The following is a 17912-nucleotide window of genomic DNA, read 5'->3' as shown; positions in this document are numbered from 1 at the left end:
CATGCTTGCAGTGATAATTAAGAAAACTAATCACTGCTCACAAGTATTGTTAATGCCTGTTAATCCAGAAAGGTGCTGTGCAGCAGTCTGAATTGCTGCTAGCATAGTCCAGGGTAAAGAAGCAAAAAGGACCTGTCCTGAAGTCTGAAAGTATTGTGATTTATCAGCTGTTTAACAGCCTGTTCCAGTAATCTTTAATTGCCTGATACACATGCAGGTATCTTTATGTACACAAACACACTCCTACACAGCTGCAACACAGAATTCAGACAAAGAGCACATTATTCAAATGTTCAGCTCTCTCTCAGTGGAGCTTTATAAATTGCCACACTCTTTTCTTCCTGCTCTCTGTCGTGGTCATTTTTCTTTGTATTCATAAAGTCCATAATTTGGAAGGGGGGAAAGAAAAAAGAATAGCTGATCAGAATTTAAGGCATTTCACGGAATCTTGTAAAAGGCTTTAAAAAAATGCACTGAGGCACAATTTTTTCTCTGGATGGGAGGCGTCTTACATGAATTACACAAGATGCCTTGAACAGACATTTCCACATATTTCTTTTGAGAGTGGCTTTCACATACTGCAAAAAAAGCATCCCTGGATGAGTTTAAAACCTTCACTCATTCCTATTCCTCATGTTCCTTTAGGTCACAGCCTGCTGAGCACACTTATCCTTTGAACCACATCTCAGTGCACAGCAATTAAACCACAGCAGGAGATCAAATGTTAGATGATCCCAGCAAGACTTGAAGATTCTGACAGATATGCAGATATCATCATAAAAGAAAAATGAACTTCATGGAGGTGTGTGCTCTGCTCCCCCAGAACAGATTGGTGACTGATACCACCAAAGGTGAACCAAAAGCTTTCACAGAGTGAAACATACCCAGCACAATCAATGTGTGTTGGAGGGGCCCAAACTCTCCATGGCACTCCAAAGGCTCCACTGCCAGTGAAAGCATTTTTTTAAAGACAAATTTAAAATCTGTCTTTAAATTTAATAAATTTAAATTTAATTTAATTTTAATTTATTTTTAATTTACTTTAATTTTAATTTAATTCCTATTTTTCAATTTTGAGAAGCTGAGAAACAGTTCAGAACAAATACCCTCAAAATATTATATCTTTGCCTTTGAAAACTACCAAAAGTAGCCTGTACTAGCACAAACCTTGGTTATTGTTAGCCATTATATGTAGTGAACTATACTGAAAATTCTAAATTACATGTGAAATATCTTCAGATAAGTATATTTTCAACCATTTAATAAGTCACTTCCTTGCCATTTGTTTCAATATTAAAAAGAAATAAAGATGATCCATGTAACAAAGACATGAGAGTTCTTTATTCTATACACAAAGTTTTTAAGTATTATCTAACTTATTTTCAGTCCAAACAAAAAAATGCTACATATGTTTAATTGTGTATTATCTCTGCATTCATTGTAATGTAGGAAATTTCCACGGTACAGAAAAAGCACTGTATTACAATTAATATCTGTTAGTTCAGTGGAAAGAAAATAAAAAATCAATGGACAATCAATAGTCTTTACTTATGATGTACAATATATGGGGATTTTATCAATTAATTTTTGAAGAAAAAGTGCCAAATCTTCATTAATAGAATGTGTTCTCTTACATGAATGACATGCAAATCTCTGAATGACTTCCAAATCTCAGGAATTGAAGGTTATGTTGATCTTGTTCGTTCTCACTTAATCAGACTTGTATTTTCATTTTCTTAACTCTTTTTATAAGGATAGAATTTATGTTGCAGGATGCTGTTGCACTAGATAATGTCACAAATGGGTAAATAATAATAAAGCAGAGTATTATACAAAGGAAAAAACACTTTAACTCTGGTAACATTAGACAGGTCAATGTGACCCAAGAAATACGCACATAGCTGCACATCTGAGGGGCCCCACAGGAAAGGAGATGGCACAAGTGTCATCCTCAAGTAATTCATATGCCCCCAATCCCCAAATTCCTTCCCTCAGAGAGGCCTTACTGTCTCAGGGTTGTATTTCCACTCTGTTCTGCTCATATCTACAGCCTTCAGTTCCCATCTGTTCCTCCTACACAAACCACGGGACAGTTTTCCATAATACACTTTTCTGCCTTAAAGCAGCAAGAGAGAGATTGTGTTTCCAGGACAGACAGAGGGATGAAGGGATGTAAAACCTTTTTGGAACCAGACAGCTACTGGTAGAGGCAAAGTCCATGTGATTTCAGTATGAGCAGCAGAAAGTTCTGTTTGGTGCAAATAGTAACTGTGACTTATCTAAACCGATTTTCCTGGCCATTACCAAGAATAAACAACCATAAACAACTTTCCTTACAAATTTTCAGTGCATTCTCCAAATTCACACATTTTCTTACGCAGAAAGGAGGAATAAAGAACTTTGTAGAAAGCATTTTTCAAAATTAAGCTACTGAGAAGCAGCAAACAGCTACATCCATTACTCACAGCTATAAATGCAATTTTTCTTATGAGGAACACATCCCACCTCACCACAAGCAACTATTGTATCTATGCCATAGGTTTAGAAGGATCCCACACAATCCTCTGAATGACAATTCTGCTTAGAAATGATGTGTCAGAAAGAATGCTCTTTTCTGGAGTTTTGTTAATATTAGCCTCGTTTGTTCCCTATTTCACTTTCTAAATTTTTATTATTTCAATGTCAATTCCATTTTGTTTTCTCTGTGGCTTTCAAACACGCACAGAGATTTCACTTCACCCTTCATTTTAAATTAAAATGAGTAAGAATTCCTTACCTAGTAAAGTTGGCTTTTCCTGTGAGGATTCGGGCTCTGCTGAACACCTGCAGGAGCGGAGAACGATCACACCTCCGAGTACACCATCCTCATTGGCTAGGAAAGGTGAACCTGGACAAAATCATTGGGGAGAATTACTTGCAATAGAAACAATTTCTTGGGCATTTTTTTTTTTAATTTGACTTTCTGCCTTTTCCCTTTAATCTTGCCACTAAGAGTTGAAAATGACAGATCAAACAGTGCTTTTACAAAAGCATCGGTTCTCTTTTTCCTAGTGTTTCAAAGGAATAATTTTCTGGAATGTTAATCTACTAATTCACCAGCAATCAAAAAAATGAAGAGCTACATGGAATAAAACAAAAACATTAAAAACTACCTTTGTGAGTGCAGACCTCAAATGTAATTTGGATGGACCAAGGAAAATATAATAATGAAAAACGGAGTGTCAAGTTGAAAAACAGTTGTGACTCAATACTTAGCTCTTTCTGTTCTATAGGTTATATAAAGACATACCTAAAAAATCAAGCAGATTTAGGTCATTTTTACAGTTTATTCATTTTTGCCAATTTAAAGCCCTTTGTACAGAGGCATCATGGAACTGCTGTACTGTCTGCTTTGCTGTTTGATGAATACTAACAGAAAAGCCTGAGCACATCCTTCTTACAGTGGCTCCTCTGTTGTTAATTTAAGACATAGGATATAAAAGTCTTCTATCAGAAGCTGGAAAAGCTTTAAAGGTAGCTGAACCAAGCCTAAGTATTTTTTCTCTGGTTTGCAATTTGAAATAAGATTCCTATTGCTTTAAATGTGGAAACAATGGTGTAATTTACATGCAATATAAAATGTCTTGAGCCACAAAATTAATCAAGTTCTTGCACTTTGGCCCATAGACATCCTAGTTACACATCTGCATTATACTGTCATTTAAAATTGAATATACGATCGCAACAGCCATTTAATGTAATTCTTTTCAATTCTTTCTTTTAAATAAATTAGTGTTCAGGCACTGTAATTTGCCAGCCACTAGAACTTTAGAGCAGATCTATTCATTAGCCTCCTTTAACTTGCCCACAACTATTTGTATGATTAAAATTACTCCTTTAATGCAAATAACAACAAAACTACCCAATAAAAACCAACTTTGAGCATTACCATAAGGAAAACTAAAAGCTTTTTTGTGTTTTCTCTAAACATTAGAGCAGCCACCTTGAAAAATGATACAAGGTGGCCACTGCAATAGAAGCTCAAATTGCAGGAAAATAATAAATGCAGTGTGCTTAATAAACAGTAATATCTTACTTAATCTAATGCAAACAGATTATTATCTTTAAAGTGCCACTTGTTTTGTAAAAGAACTATTACTAGTTACACCTAGTAATACACCTCCTGCATTACTCACTGACAGTGACCAAGTCCCTGTGAAACAAGAACGCAGCCCATGATAAGGTAGTAGATAAAACAGGAAAATATGTTTGGTTAAAATAGAAACACAAGGCTTGGAAAGTTGTGAAGGGTTTTACCACCCAAGTCAAAAGCAGGCACTTCAAAGACAATGCCTCTACCTGAACTTGGTCTGCAGATCTAATCTTACACTAAACTGCACAAATGATTTAGGCTCTAAGCCATGGTGAAAAGTCTAAGCTCTCTAAGCTGTGGTGAAAAGTCATTGCAAAGAGACAGAAAAGCTCAAGTTCCTTTTTAATAAGCAGTTTCTCCTTCCCTTTCAAGAGCTGTGAAAGATTCTTCCAAGGTTCTAGTGAAAAATATTAATTATTTCTTTAATTAGAATGGCTAAAAATGTTCTACTTCATCAGAAGACAGCCAGCAAACAGCATTCACAGCAGACAGCATATTCAAGGGCACAGTAAAACACTGGGACTGTATGAGTGCACATAATACCAGACAGCAACTACTGATTATAGTTTATACAGTTGGTTCCACTGAAGTCTTGTTCTAGAAATGCTTCCATTAGTTTAATCACTTATTTTAGGGATTTTGTTTCTCCCACACTCTGAAAAAAAGAGATGAAAGGGAAGTCTGTAAATAAGCTAATTATGTATTTCATCATTTTCCCAGTATTTTTGTCAAATGTGCCATCATGACTGACCAAACTGTCAGCAATCTGAGTAACTTTTACGTGGTCTTTTGAAATGTCACAAGGCTTAGCAGTGTATTTCTTTCATTGCAGAGACTCTGCAGCACAACAGTAACACTGCATTTCCATCAAAAAACTTCCATTTTTACAGGGATTTCTTTGCAAGAACAAAATATTCATCTTCAGTGAAACAAAGAATAAAAAAACAAATCATTCAAAGCAAGTGTTTTTTGGAAAAAGGGTTTAAATGAGTAATTTTAAATTTGAGCTTCAAGCACATAAGACAAAGTCTTCAGCTTACAACTTCATCCAAAAAGATGCTCAGCCTCAACATGAACAACTGAGAGCCCCAATTCTGTCAGCATAAATAGCATTTGTTTATTGACATTAAACATGGTGTCCATTATACTGCCCTAAGTATGTACACAATTGTTTTCTGAACAAATTACTTCCTTCAATCATTATGCACCATGGAAGCTTTATTACCAGTCCACAAAACTCAAAGGCTTTGAAGACCACTCAAAGGTTGGAAAACTGACTGTATTAATTCAGCCTTTGCTGAAGTACACTGCCACTCTGTTGCAACAGGAAAACTCCAGAAGAGGATTAACTTAACAGCACTGCACCTGATTCAAGTGTGATGAAAGTCTTAATTTCAGCACCCACAAAACACAACAGATGGGCAAGACATTGACTTCTTCAAGAATGACACAGGTTGGGCCTTTGGACTTAGAAGAAATGTTGGTTATGCCACATGAAACCAGGTCACACTGCACTAACTTGGTAACAGTACTACTGGTGTGAGATGAATAAAATTACTTAAAGTGACTTTTAGCAGGTAATTTGAATGAAACATTGAACCAAATGTCTTAAAAAACTGTGTTATGCAAACAAAGCAAGGATGATGGGAGACATTATCTCTCCTACACACAAAAACATAGTCTTGCTTGCCCTTTTAATCTTCTACACCATTGCATCATCACCTGGAGAATGAGCATTATCCTGGAATGGTGGGAGAAGTCTGAAAAAGAACATCCCCCTTGTTTCCATCTCCAAACACAAGCAGCAAAGAGGACACAGTCACTTGCACTACTACCCTGCAAAGATTCAGGATTTCCCCACCCATGGCCACTCTGCCTCCCTGTTTCTGTTGAAGGCCTCCATTCCCAGACACATCAGAAGCAAACTGAGTGACTCCACCCTCACCCATCCCAGATGCCTTCAGCAGCAAGTTCAGCTAAACCATCTCAGTGCAAAATCAGCAACAATACAGTTTATGTCTCCAATTCACTGCCTAAGTTGTGGAGAATCAATCTCTAAGAAGTGTCAAAAACGAGTTGCCTACAATAATAATATTACAATATTCTGTGTTACAGTACATTCAGGCTGTTCCTCTGCTCTTAAAAATCAGACCCTAAGCCAAATTAACTACATGCTGAAAAGCATATTGTTTAAAAGTTACTTATTTTTCAATTAAAGCAATTTTTCAAAAATGTTAAAAGAGGAATTCCAATATAATACTTTTTTTAAACAAGGATCTTTTTAGATATGTGGACCTACTGATAATGATTATAATTATGTTAAAGAGCATATTTTAACAAATTAGACAGAGCAAATGAGTAGGTCTAGTAAGCAAAATTCCAGACAGCTGAATGCTATGCATCCATCACTGGATCTGTAAAAATAATGGTACAAAAGTATCATACTCTTTTTTTTGGTACAGTATTATACTTTATTTCTAAAGAGAATCCATGAATCATACACACAAGTTAATTTGACTGTTCTCATAACACTGTGAATTCAAAGGTTAGGAACACATTTCATTAATTTAGTTCTAAAAGTCATTTTGTTACAGCCAACCCATTGTGAAAAAGAATAACAGAGCAGACTTTTGTAAAAAATAACAATATAGGTAATGACTTTTTTCTATACATGTTTAATTAGTATTTCAAGAGAAGGAGAAAAAGTGGAACTAAAATACTGCCATGTATATTAAAGGCAGAATGGTTTCTCATTAGAAAGAAAAGTGATCTGGCTTCTACCTCCTACACCATTTTTGCTCTCTCTGTACTTTTCAGAAGAATAGGTTTTCCTGTACAAATTCAGAATTTAGTTAAAATATGCCTACTACCCAAAAATACTGTTTTCCACTGCAATAAAACAGAATTGCTGGATAAATCTTTGATCTAATAGCTTGCTAATGACAAAATTACAAAAACCTGGGACTTTAAATACCATTTTAAGTCTCATGAAGCCCAGTGTTCCTTTCCCAGTTACACTGGCAGAACCACTGTGGAATGTGGGATGAAAAATCCAAAGTAAAATTCCAACTGCAGATTAACTAATAATGTTAGCACTGACTGGCCACAGCAGAGAAAAGGGGTAAGACAAAACCAAACAAACCCCATATTTCATTAGTTTTGGTCAAATCCTTACCTTCCCTAGTCACAAAACTACATTTTACAAAACACATTTCTCTCCTTCAAAGCTCAACTACTCTGTTATTGCTATGTGACATACAGAAAGCATCACTACATTTTTATTTATGTGTTTTGTATGCTATTAATCTGTAGCAATGGTCTCTGAAAAACAAGCAAGCAGGTCATCACAGCTACTCCACATTCCCTGATCCCATCAAGTTCTGCAAGAGCAGCCAGAGCTGAACACCATGACCCAGGGTTCAGCTGCTGATCAGGGACAGAACTGAGAATTTTGCAAGTGTTAAAGCAAATAATGGCCTCAACATTCAGTCTTGCTCTGGAGGAGCTACAGTTACAGGTGAAGAACACTTTGGCATCTTTTGTAAATTAAAGCTCTCCTGTGATGAAGATTGGTCCCTCCAGATCATGGGAATGAAGTTGTTCACTTCTGATCCTTTTTCCCCTATTTGTAGTTACTGCACAGAACCATTCCAGCACAGATTCAACACCAAGCTGTAAATGAAGTGTTTTATTTACACTTACCCAGCTGAAGGATGAACCAGCTGCTCATCAGATGTTCTACATTCACACTCTTCCATAGCAGAGAAACCATTACCAGCTTCATTGTTTACATCAGCTTTCAAAGGCTTAGAACTTGGGTCTAAACACTGGCTGTGGTGTGGTGCAACCAATTAAGTGCTTCAGCATCCCCCAGATTTAACAGAGGGCAGTTAAACAGCTCTAAACCTTCTTGTGCACTGTTTGAGTGAAATTGTGACTTTTTCAGATCAACAGTTACAGGTGACCTTGGCCACTGGACTGTCAGCTTGTGTACAGAGTGTGGTGGAAGTGAAGCTGTTTGCCACTCTGCTTCTGCTATGTATCCCACTAAACTCCAAATATAAGAAGCACTAAATGAAGCCTGCTTTTGATTTCATGCACCATTATTTGGTGAATGCTTAAGCACAAGCTGTCTCAAGTCAGAGGTCTTTATATTTCATGATACATTAGGTTAAAACATTTATAGTTAATTTTTAAAGAAGCTGCAAGAGAAAACACCTGCACTTTAAAACTTTACAGGTAAGACTTTAAGAAACTAAATAACTGAGGATACCACAGACCAATAAAATCCCAATGCTTTTGACATGGAGAAGCATAGGGAGGACCTATACAAATCCTTGTGGAACATCACCGTGTTGTGTTTATGAAAATTCAGGATCACTTCATTCTCCTCTGAAATCCTTTTCTCTGTGTCATGGAGAAGCATAATAATGCTTCCATAGTTTGTTTCCTCTAGTAGGAAACCACAAAGGATGCTACAAAGCTTACAGTGATGCAGCACCAAAGGAAACTCTAATCCACTATAAAGTTACTACAACACTCTGCAATGCCAGTCACAGTCTTGTAACTGTTGAAGTACGAGGCTTTTTCCTCCTCAGCAAGCATAACTAATAATCAGGAAATTAATTCTCTATGATTCTTAGCTGTCCAAAGTCTTGCTCAGAAGAGAGGATTTTGACACTGCATTTCTAGAAGAGAAAGTGTCAGCATTATTCTTCTGCTATTACCTTGCTGCAGACTCGGCTCAACTGAAGTGCAGTTTAAAAATGCAAGAATAGAGAAACAGACCTCTGCTAAGGAAAGAACAAATGTCACATTCCAACTATGTCTTTCAGCTCATTATTTTCTAATACTTCATAAGGAGTTCTAAAGTACCATTGGTAATGCTGCCACTGTTAAAAGCCCAGATTTCCAGCCAATGAGATGACACAAATATTTACTCTAAGTCTACATTAGAGTCTACAAACACAAACTTGGCTGCATTTGAAAGGAATGATGAGTAACAAAATCCTCCCTTCTTCTGTCTGGAAGGTACTTGTGTTTACAGAACACCATTCTTTAACTGTGAACCAAGCCTTCTGCACTCTTTGACTAAAGATATGGCACCCATTCCATCTACAAAAAGTTTATATTTCATTTCTCTCACCTCTGATTCAACCAGCAGTTGTGCATTCTCCACAGTAAGCTGGCTCTCAGAAAGGATGAGAGAAGCACATCTGACATGAGTTTGCTCATCACCTGCTGTTTAAACAGCGCTCACTGTCTAAGCCAGGCATTCCCTAGCTGGAAGGATTCCCAGGACTCTCTGCAGAGACTCAGAGTCCTGTAAACAGGAAGCACCAATCTGATGGCAACTGCCAACATCAGCTGTTCAACCCTCTGATACAACTAACACACATTTTGACTTCTGATAAAACATTCTAGCTCAGCTTTGTCAAAGGCTGGGTTTTTTCCCCAATGCCTTGGTCCATTATAATTCTGGTGACAGTTTGACAAGACCACAAAGCAGGGCTCTAAGGAAGGCAAGGGAAGCATCCATGCCATCAGCAAGGAGGCTATTACCCCATTTTATCCTGATGTTTCACAGTAAGGAATTCTGCACCCTACCACACATCCTGTGCTATGAACTAGCACATAAAAAGCCACAGCAAAAAATCTATTTAGTATAAACCTACTGTTTTTAAGTGTAATGCATGTTTTTAACCATTGGACTGTATTTGCCACATGTAACTTTGCATTCCATCTGCAGAATTGCCAAGATGGCCAAAATTTCTCTACCAGCTACAAACTCAATACTATGTCACACGTAACCAGGAAGATGTATCTGGTTTTTGATGTTTTCCTCCATCAGTCTTCATTCACAGGACAACTGAGCACAAACTAGATTTTGTGTTTTCTAATCCAAGCACTTCACCTACACAAAAAACAAAGGTGGTGGTATCTTTTTTCCCCATATGAGCACTGCCCAGAGTATAACTGAGCATACTACACAGTCCTGCTGTCAGGCAGCAGAAGCTTGCAGGGCTAAGTTTCTGAAAATACAAGCCAGACCTGTCCTGAATTAAGACTTGAACAAGAAATTACAAAGCATTTATATAAATTTTATATAAACTTTTTTTCAAATTTTCTTTTCATGAACAGCATTAACTTAATCCTGTCTCTCACTCTTTTCACTTTCTGCTGTTTGGATTTAGTGTTTTCCCAAGGCAGTAACACACCACACTGATATCCTGGTACCTCTGTCTGTGTAGCTCCTCCTTCTCTGCAATTGACAGTTCAGGTGTAACAAATTCTTCAGCAACATTTAATAGGCTCTTATCTCCAACAGAAACATTTTCACATTTCCACTAAAGAATACAATGCATGTCTCACATGCATTGGAGCCAGTTAACATTTTGGATGCAAAGTGGTGGCAAAATACATTTGCATTAAACAGCAAAATGAGAATTGTGTTTTTTGCTAACCATTACCAAACCTAACAAAGAAAACCCAAAACACTCAGAGCAACTCAAAGACGGCACCTTGAACTAAAACAATTTAAATTTTGGGCTTTTATCAGCCAGTCTCTATGAATTACTTCATCAGTAGCTTTCCATCTTGTATGTGTACATGTACTAGTATGAAATGGCAGAAGGCTACATACAATTTGGGCTTGCTTTTAGCACTCTTAGAACAAACAGCAGAATAAATTTTAAGAGCATGGAATAAAATTTGACTTTCCTAAAGTTAGGCCACTTCCATACAATATCTGTAAAGCAGGTTAGAAATTACCAAAGCTATCACATGCATCCTTCCTAAAGGCTTCTTTTGGGTACACAAACTCCTAAATTTGTGCCACTATGCACTGGAATAAGTGACTAAATATAAAAAGCTACGTTTTTGCTGCTTGGATTAGAATCTTTTTGGGGAACACAGAGTGTTCTGCACTCTTACAATACCTAGAAATGACCACAGTACAGCAGCAGATTATCAAGTGCAGTCTCCAATGCAAAGGTGACTTCCCTTCAAAGAGTCAAATGTCAGAAGCAGAATCTAACATGGATTTAACACTAGAAAAAGAAATCAAGAAGTTGCGATGCATTGCTTGCCAAGACCAAGTGCATTAGTCCCTGGGACCCCAAAAGGTGTGTAATGCCCCTCTTTCAGTTCTAATTAAAGTATCACAAAACGAGCTTTGGCAGCACAGTGTGCAAGTATTATGTTGTCCACAAGAAATTTTCAAGATGAAAATTGTCTGTGGATTCTAAAGCTTGAAAAATTTTAAGGGGTTATGAAAACACTGCACGTCAACATATACACCAGAAGCTTCATTGGAATTTTCAAAAGGGCAAGCTCTTATGGTTATTTTAAAAATTCACTTCCATATTTTGCTTATGATTTGAGGAAAGAAAACAAGATCTATATTTACAAAAAATTGAAGATATATTACACAATTCTCTTAAATCAAATAAAAAATTGTTTTTTTTAATGAAGTGGATTTCACTTTTCCAAGAAATTAATTTTATTATGCAAATAGCAAACCAGAATCTGTCTGTCCAAAGCATTTAATTAGAACAAGAAATGGTTTTGAGGTCTACTATTTTTAAAAGGGTTAACATGATGAATAATTTTTATTAATGCTCCTAACTCATCAATTCTAAAATATGCAATTGTACACCACAGCTCATGATTCAGACAGGAAATTCTTTCTTCAAACCTCTCTGGGTATTCTATGACTCACATAACAATTGAGGTATTTCCAAGGGTTTTCCTTTAAATATCCTAATATATTCTTCTGTAGTTTAACATTTTTCAGATGTAACACAAGACTAAATCTGAAGCCAACTGCAACACAAGGCTTCAACAGAAATCACAAGAATAAATATCTCTGATAGAGTTACTTGCATTTTCAAGTAACTTGCATTTAGGCAATTTGTGCCATATACTTACCAATAAACTTGTTTTGCATAGTCTCTAGGAGAGCTTGGTGGGCATCCTCTGTTTGCAAAGCACATGAACATTCTCTGGCCAGTATGGTCCTGACAAGGTGCTCTCCACAACCTAAAGAAATATTAAAAATAGTCAAAATACAGATATCACTTTGAAGAAACCCTGTCATTAATTTATATAATCACATTAATTTGGCTGTGATGATGCACAATAGTGTTTCTTCACAGTGATGCAAATGACAAGTGTCTGCCACACATTTTTATTTTTTAAAAAGGCTGACACAAAGTCACTCAAAAATTCAAGTAAGTCAGTGGTTTTCTCACAACTTTCCTGAAATTTTCACTCCATAAAGTCATAAACCAAACAAAAATTAAACAAAAAGAAAGAAACAGCAACACTGACTTAGCATGTCTATCCAGATAGAATCCTCTTACTAATCATTCTCCTGGGAATGATCCTTGCATGCCACTCTCCAAACCAAGAACAACTTCAGTGACACAGTAACTCCTTTTGCATGACAGAATATTCTGCTTAGTCCATCTGATTCAGCCTTTTTGCAACAAAGGAATACATGAATTCAGCCATATGGCCAAAGTGGCTGGTCACTGGACTCCTAATACAGATTCCTGTAATTTTTAAAGGTTTGTCCTTAAGAAATTAAAAAGCTTCTGCAAACAATCATTTATTGCCTCAGTGTTTTCTGTACCTATCCCCTGAAACCTATTTTTGGTGAAGACAAGCAGGTCATTACTGCTACTCTTGCTCTGTAGGAACACTTTCACACCTGCTATTTTTTCTCCTACACCCTTTTCCCTTCCTGTACTGTGCTGTGGGACATACAGCTGCAGCCAAATGGCACCATGAATGGTTTTCTGGACCAGCTGGGGTCGTTGGACAGAAAATTCACTGCTGATACCTTCTCCATATAGACCAAGGTCATTACACTACTTATGTCTCCTGTTTGTTGACATTTTTCCTTAATGGCAGGGAAGCAGACAAAGCAGCTAGAAGAGGTTTAACCAAGAGCCAGGTGAACTCAGTTATCCAGTCAGGAAAGAAAAAAACACAACACAGAGTCGTGAAGTAACAATGATCTCAAATTATCTAAATCTAAGTGACTACATTTTGATCAGATTTGTAACTTATCAGGACCAAAAACTGCATTAGACACCAGAATACACAGAAAGAAGTCAGACACAGTCCATTCACAATTATATATAAATATTTTTAGCATTTTTCTCATTAAATACAACAAGATGATGCAAGCACTAGAATCATAAAAAAAAATCTGCTATAATACAGTTGGACTTATTAGCTCAGGTACAGAACTACACAAATACACCTACACAGCCTCCAGAAACAAATTTATGGCTGGAAACAATCTAGTTGCTTCCAAGTGGCAAGGAGCTGGAGCTGGTAAGACATCAGACCTAGGCTGGCTTCACACAAAGGCAGCTCAGTCTCCACGGGTAACTCACACTTCACTGGAAGCACTAACAAGCCCAGAACAGAGACACTGGCTGAAGCCAGCCTAGATGTGGCATAAAGAAAAATTTAATAATTAAACCCAACCCAAAGTGGCTCCAGTGCAGCCTGCTGAGTCTCTCATCCCTGTGCATATGCTGAGTTTAGAGCACTGACTGCTGTGGGTACAACAGGGCACAAACACATTGGCAGGTCTGGCACTGTGTGTTGCAGTGACTCACAGACTGGTTTCTAGTTCTTTTCATCATTTTAAACCCTAACATGGCAACCTCCTCAAAGAATCTCCCTCTCTGGCTGCTTGACACACAATTATATCCTTCCCCTTAAATGCACAGTGAGTTTCCACTGTTCTTCAAAGATTGTTAATACAGAAGGGGAAAAAAATTACCCCTCTCATTTTCGAGATTAAAATAACCCTCAAAACCCCCCACCCCCCTCCCCAAAAAACACTAACCAAAAAACAAAACAAAACAAAATAAAAATAAAAATAAAAATTAAAACAAAACAAAACAAAAAAACAACAACCAAACACACTCTGGAACACCGTGGATGCATTAGACGATTAGATGTCAGAGAATCAATCAGCCCAGAGACCAGATTGCTGAAAAATTGTGTACACATGTCCCAAAATTCTGCTATGTTCAATCTTCACAAAAATACCTTGGCCTTCAGTTATGTGTCCCTGCTAATGGGAAGTGTCTCCTGATTAATGCAATTCAGCTAAACTGAGTTGTTTGAAGTGGGACACTTTGGCATTGAATCTACACACAACTGGCAGAACAGAAACACAAAAAATTCCTTGTACAGCAAACAGACTGAGTAAAATCCAGTTACAAATTAAGAGAAAAATGAAAGAGCCAAAATAATAGAACAATTACACAGCCAAGGGAAGTTGCTCTTGAGAGCACAAGGGAGAAAGTGTTTTCATTGAGACTGTCAAGCTCTCAAGTTAATGAGAGAGGTGTCCTGGTTAGGAGATAATCTTCAAGAGGCTCATGCAACACAGCAACCTCAGATCTGCTTACAGAAGGGTCTGTCTATTCATTTGCCTCATTGTACCCACACTATGAAGCTTCTGTCCACAATAGAACTGTGAGTTATCGACTATTTATTCCAAAGTGATGGATGAAGAACATGAAAAAAACCCCACAAGATGCATTTTATCCATAGATCACAACATGGACATCACTTTTTTAAAACTGGGAAACTTTAATCACTATGAAGTTTTGCTGTAAAGAATAAAATTAGACAGGCATATGCTCTGGCAAAACCTGAGAAAGCTGTTTTTTTTTTTTGAAAAAACCTGTTAGTACCTTTAAAATATAACACGTAACACCTTTAAATGTAACTATATGAATAAGAAGCAGGGGTCTTAAAAGAGGAATCAAACAAATGAGACACAGAAATCAGAGTGAGCCTATGTATCTTCAGTGCATCAAGTAATAAAACCAGATGTTACTACTTCACAATTTTCAAGTATTTCCTAAATTGGAATAAAAGGGGAAAAAAAAAAAAAAACAATGGCCATTTTTTAGCATGATGTATAATGTTATTTCCCCCCCAGGAGAATGACTTTATTGAAGAGTTCCCATAACATCAAGTCTGCTCCAAAAAAAATTCAGAGAGAGAAAACTTAATATGGGTTAAGAACAGCTGCAGCCCACATCCCCATCCAGGATCAACCACAAGGAAAGCAGCTTTGAAATTCTACTAACACATCACACATCTTTACATCCCCACAGACAAAGTCATTTCTTTTTGTCATATTTATGTCAACCTATAAGGCAACAAACTTACAGCCTGCTGCTGGCAGTGTATGTAAAAATCTTTCAGCACATCACTTGCTGGCAGTCTGCAGGGACAGATAACTAAGGAAAACAATTCCCCCATTTGCAAAAGATAAATATGTTACTGCAGTTTTTGATGTAGGAACATCTATTTTTGAAGAAGAAGAAAAAAAAAAAAAAAACCCAAGCAGTGTGTCACATACTTTGACCAGATACAGGCTAAGAAAAAGAATTGCACTTTGTATTATCCAAACCAAATTTCTTGCAGTTTTAGCAGATCTGTATGTCTGTCTAGCCTCAAACTGGGGACACACTGTAGATGATACTAGGACTAGGCAAAAATTAATGTATACATTACTAGAGCAATCAAAACTGATTTATAACTCAGAATATAAAGTTGTGGGTTCAAATTTATAGTTCCAGTCACTTTAGTCTAACCACCAGCATTAGCCAACTTCCAAAAAAGTTGTATTAACATGACTCAAGAGAGCAACTCCAGTGAAAGCTACTTAAACTCATTTCCAAATCATGCACACAAGTTGATGAAAATGTAAATTTTGTGTTTAACTATCTCCCATTATACTACATTTAACTGCAAGTGTTAATACACTTGGCATTTCTTTCACTGAATAGTACTACCAAGTACAACCAAACCAAGAGGGACTCCCACTAAGAATTTTCCAATTCTAGATGAAAGTCTCAAATACATTTGTTTTAGTAACTTTCCTGTAAACAGAGTTAAAATAATTTTATTATCCTTTCCTAGCTATGATGATGACTTCTTCAGTATCCTGAAGCTCATTATATTTCAGAGATGAATATTTTGCAATGACAGACAAATGCTTCCCTAAGATTTCACACATGAGTAACTCAAATGCAGACAACTAGCTGGAAAAATTTACTGGGTTAAATTAGAGCTTCACATTGAAGTAACTTTCATATAGTAAACAAATTACTTTCCTAACACAGTAATATTCTGCAAACACCATGTTGCCTACTTGTAACTCCTCTGCTGACAAAAAAACTCCTGTTGGAACTGCTGTTGTCCATGTTTGCAGGGCTAAGTACAATTAACTGCCTTCCTCTAGGATTGCTTCTGGCAAAGGCAAAAACACTTCTACAGAAAACAAAGTTTATAGAGACTATTTTGATAAATCATGCCTGACAAATCTTGTGACCTCCTACAATGAGGCTACAGCATTACTATGAGGGTGGTGAGATACTGGAACTGGTTGTCCAGGGAATTTCTGAATGTGCCATGCCTGGAAGTGTTCATGGCCAAGCTGGAAGGAGCTCTGAGCAACCAGTTCAGAGCTGGAAGGTGTTCCTGCCTATGGCAGGAACCTTAAGGTCTGATCTTTAAGGTCTCTCCCAACCCAAACCACATGAAGATCCTACAAAAAATAAACAGACAGATATTTTGATGCAAGTTTCTAGCCTCCTAGATTAAGGGGAGAGAATATACAGACTCCTAAAGGCTCCAGGCATCGATGTCAACAGACTCCTACGACAAGGGAAGGAAAGAAGAATGAGGCTTAATAGCCACAACACCTTTATTTTGTAAACAAACTACAAACCTAAACAAAATTCTAAAAGATCCCAGAAAACCTGTCTTCAACCAGAAGCTTCTATTCCTGCCTGAAAACTACTTGAAGATCATCTACAAAATCACTTGAAGATCATACAGAAACACCAACACTGATTTTGAGAGACACATAGCTTGGATTATGCCACAATACAGTTTTAATGCAGTGTTTCTTTCAAAGTGCCAGGCAGACCAACAGTGAAACAGAGCTTCCCTTTTCTGTGGGTATTGAAATGTGCAATTTCTGATAATAATACACTTTTACCTCCAATCCAGATACTCCTCATTGATTACTACAAGAATTGCACAAGAACAGTTTGGGAATCTACAACCTTTTTTTTTTTCATAGTCTCTTTTTCTTATGCTATCCTACTATAATTTAGCTGTTCTGGATGTATCAGTAGTTCCCTTGAGTTACCACTTCAGCAGTAATTTGCTAATTAGCCGATGCACAACTTCCATAACAACCATGTTACTAGGGGGAAGGAGGTGTTGTGATGTTTTTGTTTTTATTTTTTTAAGATTGTGAAAATCTTTAACTTTTAGGTATTATATTAGATACTATCTTACATTGCATACAATTCTGAAAAAAGGTAAATTTAAGGTATAATTTTTAAATGTTAATCTTTCTGTACCAAAGAGTAACTAACATTCAATTCACAGCTTATACAAACCTTAACTTGCTACAGACTTGCATCTTTCATTTGAGCTTCATGCAAGAAAATAAGGATTAAATCACTGTGTTTTTTCTTCAGCATAGTGACTTCTCAAGAAGATTTCTAATGCTTGAAATAACCACAACAAGAGGAGAAAGAACCCAGCACAATAGAAGCTGAACATCCCATCCAATGCGTGCTCTGCATCTTATAATGCTCCTCCGATGGAACCAAGATGGCAAAGGAAAGGAGCAGCATGTCAGAGAGAAATTGTTTTTCTGCTCCTTTTGATGGGAGATGCTTTCAAGTCAGGAAATTAGAAACAGGTGTGCCAGAGG

General features: G+C 36.9%; 1 protein-coding gene across 2 annotated transcripts in view; it reads right to left on the bottom strand.

Moving 5' to 3' along the window:
• The window catches only part of TASP1 (taspase 1), a 79023-nt gene that overhangs the window by 12759 nt on the left and 48352 nt on the right, over positions 1 to 17912 (bottom strand). For both annotated transcript variants that reach the window (XM_030944630.1, XM_030944631.1), the window contains exons 11-12: positions 12062 to 12172; positions 2777 to 2887 (exon numbers count right to left, since the gene is read on the bottom strand). In XM_030944630.1, the coding sequence (XP_030800490.1) occupies positions 2777 to 2887; positions 12062 to 12172 (222 nt within the window). The remainder of the gene's footprint in view (positions 1 to 2776; positions 2888 to 12061; positions 12173 to 17912) is intronic.

Source organism: Camarhynchus parvulus, chromosome 3 (genome assembly GCF_901933205.1).
Source record: "Camarhynchus parvulus chromosome 3, STF_HiC, whole genome shotgun sequence".
Classification (NCBI taxonomy): Eukaryota; Metazoa; Chordata; class Aves; order Passeriformes; family Thraupidae; genus Camarhynchus; species Camarhynchus parvulus.
This window is presented reverse-complemented; position numbering and strand designations above follow the sequence as displayed.